This window comes from Nelumbo nucifera, chromosome 3 (assembly GCF_055504915.1).
Source record: "Nelumbo nucifera cultivar China Antique chromosome 3, China Antique-T2T, whole genome shotgun sequence".
Classification (NCBI taxonomy): Eukaryota; Viridiplantae; Streptophyta; class Magnoliopsida; order Proteales; family Nelumbonaceae; genus Nelumbo; species Nelumbo nucifera.
In genome coordinates, this window is record NC_142651.1 from 65,171,491 (window position 1) to 65,182,765 (window position 11,275).

The 11,275-nt window shown below is 38.8% G+C and overlaps 1 protein-coding gene across 1 annotated transcript; it reads right to left on the reverse strand.

Moving 5' to 3' along the window:
* Positions 1 to 1,359: 1,359 nt before the first annotated feature.
* Positions 1,360 to 2,581, reverse strand: LOC104587306 (short-chain dehydrogenase reductase 3b-like). The gene is made up of 2 exons (XM_010244857.2): positions 2,497 to 2,581; positions 1,360 to 2,369 (listed from the first exon to the last, which is right to left on the reverse strand). Exons 1-2 carry the CDS (start codon positions 2,508 to 2,510, stop codon positions 1,592 to 1,594), a joined length of 792 nt encoding a protein of 263 aa, XP_010243159.1. The 5' UTR covers positions 2,511 to 2,581; the 3' UTR covers positions 1,360 to 1,591.
* Positions 2,582 to 11,275: the final 8,694 nt, after the last annotated feature.

An 11,275-nucleotide genomic window follows, 5' to 3' on the forward strand; every position in this document is an offset into this window, starting at 1 on the left:
CCATTCTTGCTGATTTTAATTTCCATTCCCATTCCTGTTTGAACCAAACAGACTTTGGGAATGAATAATTCCGATTCCAATTCCGGAGGATTTCATTTCTGATTCTTTCTGACTACGAACCAAATGGACCCTAAAATTTCTTAGGGTCCGTTTGATTCACAGTTGGAATCGGAATCGAAATCCTCCAGAGTCAGAATGGAATGGTCCATTCCTATAGTCTTTTTGGTTCAAACAGAAATGAGAATAGGAATTGAAAATCAGTAGAAAGAGGATTTCATTCCCAAGGGAAGGGCAGGGAATGGCCATTCCAGCCATGGTTTTCAAAACTAGACTGGACTAGACGGTCAGATCGGAAAAACCGGGAACTGGTCAAGTGATCGGTTTCAGTTTTCCCAAAACTGGAAATTTGCCCAAAACCGTTGATTTTGGTCAACAAACCGCTGACCTGGGCGATTAATCGTTTGAACGATTTTAACCCTTTTTTATTTTTTTTTATCAAAACAGGCCGACCATTCGATATCCAGATCGTTTTTAAAAACCATGATTTCAGCAGGAATAAATAAGATTCCATCAAACCAAATATTTGAAATCATAATAACCCATTCTAATTCCGATTCGAGACCCATTCTAGTATGGCTTAGAATACGTGCCTCTTTACACCATATATGATATTCTTGTATGCAGTACAAGAAAAAAAATTTAGGAATTATATTATTAGCATTGCTTTATTGCTCAGATCTAGTAGAAGATGTTTTGGTAAATTCTTATCTGACATGCCCAAAAGTGAAAGAATAGTTTCATTGTCACTCGTCTCACTACACTCATCACCATGAGAGTGATACGCTCGGAGTCTTTGCACGTACTCTTTTGACTATTGTAATGGCAAATATTTTTTGGACTCATCCAATGAGGATGGTAATTCGTATAATTAAGTATTTGATCAAGAAGCATGGTTTTTAAAATCGAACCAGTCAGGGGTTTGGTTACCGGTTTGAACGGTGGCTGATTGTTCGATTCGAACAGTCGGTCAATTCTGACAAAAAAATTAAAAAAATTGAAAAATCATCAAAACCATTTGAACGGTTTAAATGATTAAATGACTAATTCAGCGGTTTATTAATCAAAATCAACTGTTTTGAAGAAAAACAGACTGGTTCTCGGTTTTTCCGGTCTGATCTGATTTTGAAAACCATGTCATGAAATAATGAAAGTTTGAATTTCTGTTACAAAAATTGGAATAGCAATTACTAACAAATCACTACACTAGATGGACGGTTAAGATTACTAGCAAGGAAAATCCTTAACTAAAAATAAATTTGCAAGTGAGATTCAGAGTCATACCAAGAAGATGAGGCCGAAAACAAATTCTTCAATAAAAGAAACATAAACAAATTTGAGACATTAGGTGGACAGCTTGAGGGATTTATGGGGACACAGGATACGAGATGAGAGTGCAGAACCCAAGGAAAAAGGAACATCACATGGTCCTGATAACAAGGCTTTGACTTGTTATTTTACAAATTTTCTAATCTGCAAGTAATTAGGAACCTTCCAACCCAACACACAGTCACTAAAGCTCTGTCTCTCTCTCTCATTGGATGGTGGAGTAGCTATGACTAACGACTGTGAATCCTCCGTCTACAGCCAAGTTATGTCCACTGATATAAACTGATTCGTTTGAAGCAAGAAATAGAGCAGCCTCTGCTATATGGGCGGGCTTTAACACAGTGCCCTTCAAGTTGGCTGCAGCACAAGTGACAGCTTCCATGCTATCTGGCTCCAGATTGTAGGCATTGCAGGCCAATGGGGTAGCGACTCCGAAAGGGGAGATGCAGTTGACCCTGATGCCATGAGCCCCCAGCTCACTACAGGCTGACCGGACCAGCCCCACCAATGCGTGCTTAGAAGTGGTGTATGCATGAGGAGCAGAGCCACCCAAGGCCGCGGCCACACTTGCAGTGCAGATGATCGAGCCGCGTATCTTTCTCTCCACCATAGCCCGACCTGCGTGCTTAATGGTCGATGCCACCCCTCGCACATTGGTGACCATGGTGTTGTCGAAATCTTCCATGTCCATGTCTAGAATGCTGCTTAGGGGACCCAAGATCCCTGCATTGCTGAACAGAACGTCCAAGCTTCCATACTTGTCTAAGGTGAAGCCCACCATCTCTTCCACCTGCTTTTCGTCTCGCACATCACAGTGCCTGTAACTTGCTTTTTCTTCGCCTATGGAAGCCACAACTTTATGGCCCAGTTCATCTTGGACATCGGCAATGACAACTCGGGCTCCATTTGCGGCAAATACTCTGGCTGCCGCCTCCCCGATCCCACTCGCTGCTCCGGTGATTATGGCAACCTTACCTTCTAACCTGAGGAGTGTAAACAATTTTGATCCTTAACACGTTAGAGAAATTCCTAGAGATAAATACAGATCTAGGAGTCACTTGTTGGGGGGAAGATAATGGAGAAGAGATAGGAGAGGAAAGACGGTTTCACCTTGGCTTTGACATTGCAGGGATCCTTCTGATCTTTGATCTTCTGATGTTCTTTTCCTTGAACCGCTCGGTCAAATTAACAGACGAGGCTCTCTGAACTTCTGCTTTATATATATATATATATATATATATATATTATATATATACACTAGCCTGGGGACCTGCTGGCACGAGCAGAAGTATAGGGGGCTGCAAAGGCTGAAAATCACATTCTTATTTCGCAAAAAGAAATATATATATAAAGCAATAACAATAATTTCGGTTACTCGAGTTATTTATTTAATAGGTTTAATTAGAAAAAAGAAAAATAAATTACCTCCATTAAAATAAAAAATATTCAAAATTTTAAAAAACAAAACCTACACAACCCCTCTCTTTCTTGACATTGGGCCCTATTGGGTCCCACATAACCCTCTCTCTAACATTGGGCCCCACACAAGCGCCTCTCTTAACACCGGGTTACACACACCCCCTCCCCCCTCTCCCTATTTTCCCTTGATTGTGAAACCCGGTCCCACACAACCCATCTCTCTCTCTCTCTCTTATGATACTAGGTCCCACATAACCAATGTTTTGAACCCACCATTGGCCTAGTTGATTACAGGTTCAGTTCTACTAAAACTTGGGAATTACTCAAAAAAAGGTCCAACGCAGGTGGTTTAACTGTTGAACTGTATGACTAGATCATCGAGTTAACTTTGCCCTTTAATATATGTATAAATTTTCGAAGGTCATAACTTTGCCCTTGAAGATTGGGGGTGATTTTTTTTATTTTAGATAATTTTTCAGAGACCCATGCATCACAAGTTTCCGTAAGCACTTTGCCCCATTATTGTCATGAAAAAAATCTTTTTTAGGCTGCAACCATATTTTTTTATTTTTTTAATATTTTATTAAAAATTAAATTAAAAAATATAAATTAAATATAAAATAATACATATATTACATTTAAAATATAAATGTACTCTAATGATCCTCATGAAATGAAGTTCCTTTTGTCTAAACTACAATTGGCCTGAACCCCCTCAAAAGGGTATGTAGGCAACCTTGGTTCACAACCTAGGCCCGACCATTTTTTTTTAAAATCTCCTTTCGTCAAAATCCGATTCCCATCTTTATTCCTCCTTTTGATCTTACAAGAATTTGAACCCATCTCACAAACTTACAACTTTGACCTTGAGTTAGAATTTGCTCTCATGGGGATAGAGGGGGAACCTCTTAAAGAAGAAATCCCTCAAAGCATCATTGACCAAGTCGAGCGATCAGAAGAAAAAAGACCTGAAGTTGACTTAGAAGAAGTTAACCTTGGGACTAATGATGATCCAAAGCTAGTTAAAATTGGGAGCCATTTGAGCCTAAAGCAGAGAATTGACCTGATGGAATGGTTGAAAGAATTTAGGGATGTGTTTGCATGGTCCTATAAAGATATGCTAGGATTGGATACAGACTTAGTGGTACACAAGATTCTCATATATCCCAATGCAAAGCCAGTAAAGCAAAATTCTCAGAAAATCCCATCCTAAATGGTCTCTAAAGATTCAAGAAGAGGTTAAGAAGCAATTTGATGTAAGATTTCTAGAAGCGGCAACCTACCCCAAGTGGTTATCCAATATTGTTTCGGTGCCTAAGAAGGATAGGAAGGTCAGAATGTGTGTAGATTTTTTGGATTTAAATAGGACCAGTCACAAGGATGACTTCTCCTACCAAACATTAAAATTCTTGTTGATGACACAGTAAGGCATGGAATATTTTCTTTCATGGATGGAATCTCAGGATATAACCAAATCAAAATGATAGAATATGACAAAGAAAATATGGCTTTCATAACACCGTGGGGAACATTTTGCTACAAGGCCATGCCATTTGGACTTAAGAATATTGGGGCAACATATCAGAGAGCAATGACAACATTATTTCACAACATGATCCATAGAGAATTAGAGGTATATACATGGATAATATGATTGCCAAGTCTAAAAGGGCAGAGAATCATTTGAAGGACCTTAGAAGGCTCTTTCAAAGACTTGGGCAATTTTTCCTTAGATTAAACCCCAAAAAATGCGTATTTGGGGCATCCTCAAAAAAACTATTGGGTTTCATTGTTAGTCAAAGAGGAACTGAGATTGACCCTATTAAGATCAAAGCAATTATCGAGATGCCTCCTTCCCATACTGAAAAAGAAGTCAGCAGCTTTTTGGGAAGACTACAATATGATCATAGGTTCATAGCGCAACTTGCACCAATATGTAAGCCAATTTTCAAGTTGCTAAGGTAGAATACCTAGTGATATGGAATGACGACTATCAAGAAGTATTTGACAAAATGAAGGAGTACTTGACCAATCCATCGGTATTAGTTCCCCCTAGGCTAAAGGAACCCTTACTCATGTATTTGTTAGTACAAGAAGACTCTGTTGGATGCATACTAGGACAACATGATGAGATTGGAAAAAAGAAATGAGCCATTTACTATTTGAATCGAAAGTTCTATAACTACGAGACAAAATACACTATGTTAGAAAAAACATGTCTAGCCCTCATTTGGGCCTGTTAGAAACTGTCATTACTTGTTAGTCCACCCAATGTTGCTCGTATCTAGAATGATCCCTATCAAGTATCTGTTTGAGAGACTTGCGGTTACCAATCAAGTCTCTTGGTGGATCATGCTCATTTTTGAATATGACATCAAGTGTGGCACAAAAGGGAATCAAGGGGTAGGTCATCGCTGACCATTTTGGAGATAGAAGTTGGGGAAAAGGTGGAATGCATATTTTAATGAAGCTTCAAATCAAAGTGGATGAAGAGCAGGAGTGATCCTTGTGGACCCTTAGGGCACTCACTTTCCCTTAGCCATCTGTTTGGATTTTCCCAACACCAATAATACATTTAAGTGAGAAGCATGCCGAAGAATAGTCCAAATGGCATTAGACTAGGGCATCAATGAATTAGAAATTTTTAATTTGTGAAAGATGAAAAACTAAAATAAAATATAAATAAATCGATATATATATATATTATATTTCAAAACAACATTATTTATTCTATGTATAATAACACCAACCAATGTTTAGAAAGCTGGATGAGACCAACTAGTCAGATTATTGTTAAACCATGACCCAATCCTTAACCAATAATGCACCTAACCATATTTTCTCCAAAAAGAAAAAGCCAAAACCATCTACCAAACTGGTCTAACCCAAGAACTAATGAATTGGTTTTGGGTAACTTTTTTTCTACCTATGTGTTTTAAAGTACTAAAGGCACCTTACCCTACTATTTTTTCCATAAAAACAAGGGTGATCATTTTAGCGAGTTGGAAAATTTCACTCTTGGACCTAGATTTTGTGTTTAAGCCCTAGATGAGGCTCGGGCCCTCATTAGAGCCCCAAATTTTATGGTTGGGCATAGGCCTAATTGAAGGGATGGGATATCCATCACATGGATGTCCAAGTCTTGTGGAATGGACTGGGCGAATTTCAAAAAAAATTTCTCCCATCTTTGCAGGGAATCGAATTCCCTATTTTAGAAAACATATTTTCAATGATCAATCTTGAACCATGAACCAAATCAGATCTAAACCAAAAAGAATAGGAGGGAGGATGTACCTAATACGGAGAAACAATATCTCCCAATGAAGGTGTTCACGCCTAAGGAAGGATCCAAAATCTGCTCCCACTGAAGATGGCGCAGTGCAGGATGGAGCAGAATCAACAATGTTCTTCCAAAAGAACTTGACCCTTTGCAAAATCAACTGGATGGCTGGTGAGTACAGCTCCAACCAATCTTTTCCCAAAAGATTGGAATCAAGATCAGATCTTGATTTCTCCCAAGAACTGGAGATCGAACTGAAGGTGATGGCGGCGGCAAGAGAGAATTCGCAGGGTGCAGAAATCTCTCTTCTTGTGATTTTCAGCTCTGAAGAGAATTGAACATCAATCACTAACTATTGCCGCCCCTTTCTCTTTTCATAATCTTAAAGGGATCAGCTCCTAATCCCCTTAGGAGTTGCTAATCCAAATCATATTTGGATTAGAAGTCCCTTTAAGTGATAAGATAGGGTCTAGGCCCAATCCTATCAGCTGATCCATCTCAGAATTCGCCCCTTTTAATTGACTTATCAAATCAGCTCAGTTCGAAATGGGCTTAAGGCCCATTTAAGGTTATGTACTCACTTAGCCTTACAAACTGCTGCCCAGTTGGGCTTCATTGTATGGCGTGGGACCCAAACATTGATCTACACATCAGCCACATGGGTTCAGCCCAGCCTTTGTTACAAGGCCTGGCCGAATACAATGTTATGGACAATGCACCCCCTGAAACCCATCTTGTGGGCTCTATAGGCCCAACACTTACCCTAAGTGGTCCCTGGGCCAAGCCACCTTGTAACACCCAGGGACTATGGGCAGATGCAAGATTAGCCCATCAGGTATTATCCTCAATGGTCTTACACTTAACCTCTCAGCCCATAATGATCAAACACTGCCCGACAAGGGAGGACCTCTCCCTCGACTGCAAGGAACAGTGTTCCACTCTCCGCTTACATGGATCCCGAGAATTAAAACCTTTTGCAAATCATTTCAAAACCATAACATGTATATATATATCTTTATATAAATATATTTTGCAAAACAAAATCTAAACAATTGAAATCGACTGCCGGCAGTCTTGGTTTCCATCAGAGAGAGTGCATCCCCGATCATTACCTTTGTCCGACAAAGGGGCTGATCTTGTCACTATGATCACCCACTCAAATGAATTCTCGGACTATCCCAACATACTCAAGTTTTGACCCCCACTAAGGATTTCACTGATTGGTACATCAAAGACAACCCAATCCGACACTTAGTGTAGTATCATAATCGAGTCTAGGGGTTAGGTGTAACTTTCCAGTTTTGCCCATCTATCTCCAAGGTCCAAGGCAATACTGGAAATTTGGTCCGATTCAAAGGTTCTATTAATCCTACACTGCATGTGCTTCGGGTCTCACCCTGGTAGCTGAGACAAGTCACTCCAACAGTTGGCCGCACACCAGTGTCAGCCTTGGCAGGATAAATCTCCCCAGACTTACCCAATGGCTGTGAACATTCTAAACTAACACAAGTCTCATTAAGTGTCCAGTTTAAGGGTATTACACAGAAACACACCACAGGAACATGAATCAAATGTGTACTTTATTCATTTACAATAAATTCATAATGTACATAATTCTGATTGAAGCTAAGGGCATACAACTGTCTAACACTAATACTTTAAATTCGCCTTAGGCTTAATTTGACCCACATATATTTAACTATATGTATATTATAGATAATATATATGTTATTTTATATTACATAGAAATAGGGCAATTAAAGGGTCAGGTTCGACCCGACAAACCCAATGTTCATGGACTTATTAGGTTGGTTATGGTTCAAGGAATCGAAATCGATGAGTTTGACTCTAGTTCCGGATATATTGTCCTGATTATTATCGGTTTAGAACTGGTTTCACCTAGCCCTGAACCGATTCAAACCCAACCCAACTATATATATTAAATGCATAATACATTAAATAAATTCATATAATATAGAATATTTTTTGTATATTTATTATAATCTGGTCCATTGAATCAAACCTAATTGTCTCGAAAACCAATCGATTTGGTTCTAGTTTTAATAATTACAGACCCTATTGCGCTTGGTTTAGTTTCGGGTCCATAGTATTTCTTTTCGGGTCAGTTCTGGCTATAGTTAGAACTAACCAATTTCTTGTCCACATGATTGTTCAGCTAATCTGAATTCCATATAAATAAAATAGGCTTGTGTAAGCCCAATCTCATATGTTTCAAGCTTGAAAAATCGGCCCGGCCTTAAGCCATAACTTATCATAGGTGTAAAACCCGATCGGGATTAGTCCATTATCACCCCTAACCTTAGCTGTAGCACAAAAAAACAAAAGTTTCCCTCCCTTCCCCTTCGAATTTCCTCCCTCCCCTTCTTCATTACTCTATTATAACCGAGAACGGTAGAGCCTACAACATCTTCCTCCTATTTCATTCTATTAATGAGCCTTAGGTTCAACACCTCCAAGCCCATTAAAACCTCCATCAACCCCTCAATCACCCATCTACCAAATTTCAGACCAAAAATCTCTATTCTTCCCATTCCATGAAAAAGATTTCGATTTAAGCCCTATCATCACTTGCTACTCCCGAAATCACAAATTTGTATCATGACACTTCTTCCAAGGCCCTTAAACCTTACCAAAACCTTCCTCAACCTCCCGATCACCCCATCCACCGAATTTCAAACCTAAAACTCCCATTCCACCCCTCCTACGGAAAAGATTCCAAGTTCAGGCTTTTTCATTGACCGGACCACCCTGCACCTCAAATTCCCTCGATCTAGACACATTTGAACCGATCAAGTCTTATCAATTCAAACTCCTCGATTAGCCCATCCATCGAATGAAGATTCCATTTCAAGCTTTCTCACGCATTGGATTGCTTGTATCACAAATTTCCATGATCCAAACACATTTGAACCGATCAAACCCTGCCAATTTGTCAAAGCCCATTAGAAAAACCATCATGTCAAATTTCAGCTCAAAATTCATCCATCAAGTAAAGATTCCATTTCAAACGTCCTTATCAGTTAAATCATTTGTACCTCTGATTCCCCCTATCTAAGCACATATGAGCCAATCAAGCCCTCCAAATTTGTCTAATCCCCTAAGAAACCTCATAATGTTAAATTTCAACTTAAAATTCCTCAGTTTACCCCTCTATCGAATAAAGATTCTATTTTGGGTTTTTTTGTCAATCGGAATGCAGGTACATCAAATCCCCTTGATCCAAGTACTGTTAGACCAATGTGACCCTACCAATCGATCCAAAATGCCCAAAATCCCTACCCTATCAAATTTCATCCAAAAATACCTATTTTTACACCCTTTTCTAATGGATTTGATAAAAATAGCCCTAAATTTCATAAAATTATAATATTACCCTTTTACCCTAATATAAAACCCAATCCGAGTCATTTTATGAGGGGGTGACTATTCACCTTTATCTCTTCCAACCTCTCGAATCTCTCAACCAAGCAACCTAGCTGCAACAACCCTCTCCCCATCTCCTTTCCCCCTCTGATCTCGCTCTCTCTTTCTCTTTCTCTAATTCTTCTTCTCTCTTTTCCTTCTTCTTTTTCTTCTTCTTCTTCTTCGCCTGACATTCCCTCCCCTACCCTTTCGTTGCCGCTGCAACGGATGATTGGATAGAAATCACTCTCCTCCAAACCCCACTCCTCACCTTCTTCCCTCATTCCCTCCTTTATCTCTCTTTCCCACTATCCCTCTTATCCATTCGAACCAGAACGAGAACCACTGTTCATCTTCGTCTTCCTAGAGACCGAACCAAATCAGATACGGCGAACAAGCTGATCTCTGTATGTCGTCTTCTTCGACAATAACAGAGGAGTTGCAGCAACGGCATGTCACTCTTGTCCTCATCGACTCCAACACAGAGGCAGGGTTTCTTCCCGGATCGGTTCTACCTGCAATAGTCGAACCCAGTAGCTTTAATTCCTTGTCATCTTTCCTGACCACTAGTGTCATTCGAATCTTGATCCTATCACAACCAATAGTGGCGAAACGCTTACCACAGTTCAAAACACTCTTGATTCCCTGCATTTTGTTTTCTGTCTTCACTTTATTTTGTAATTTTCAAGTTGGTTCACAGGATGTTGTTTATTCACCTTGTCGTTCATGCCATTTCTGTTCTTTTGATATGTTTGAATGAAGGATTAATGTGGTTGTGTTGATTTCTTTGTTTCGGTAGTAATGGTTTAACGAAAACTGGGTATGACATTAACATCCCAATTGTAGGGATACATTCACTTGAATTTTATAGTTACTTGGGTCTATTTCTTGAAGCTGGTAATGTGGAATGTTGGCTTCGTCTTAATTGTTCAGCCTCAGCAATATCAGGAGCAAAGGGGACTGTGAATGTTGGACCCCCGATTTCGAAAAAAAAAAAAACATCAATCATGGAAAAATGATAAACAAAATGAATAATAACCAAAATAAAAGATAATAATAATCCAAAAAAAGAAATAGATGCAATGTGTGGATAAAAAGGGTAAAAAGAGAGAAGTACGTGAAGTAGGAGAGGGGAGATGAATCATTGCTTCTGTGAACCAAATAAGGGAAACAGTGAGGTGTCGAGTTAGAATAGAGAAAGAAAAATAAATAAATAAATAATAAACAAAATAAAAATAAATAAATAAAAGAAATAAAATGGGTTAGGGAGAGGGAGTAAGCAAGTAAATAACAAGTAAGTAAATACACAAATAGGGTTCCGTAAAAAATTAAATAATAATAATAATAACAATAATAAATAAAATATTTAAAAATACAAAAGTAAAAACATAATATATATAATAAATAAAATAATAAAAATTGATGTAGTAGATTCCTTTGCATGTTAGCTTGTTCTAGTGTTTTGTTCTTTTTATTATAACTTTCTATTTGTGTTTGTTTGAGATCCCATGTGGGCCCCACCTACTGGATTCGGGAGAGGGGTGCCTAATCCCTTCCCTCTCCCATCAAAGTCTTACTTAGACTGGTTTAGCCAGTGCCTCAAGCTTTAGAGTCATTAATGAACAAAAAATGCTTTTCGATGTAAATCCCGAAGGTCCCATTATCTCCATTTCCATAACTGATGGTAGCGACTCCATTCCCTGCCCAAGTGAGCCATTTTTCCGATGCTCACAATAATCTAATATGGATTATTAGATATTTGTGATC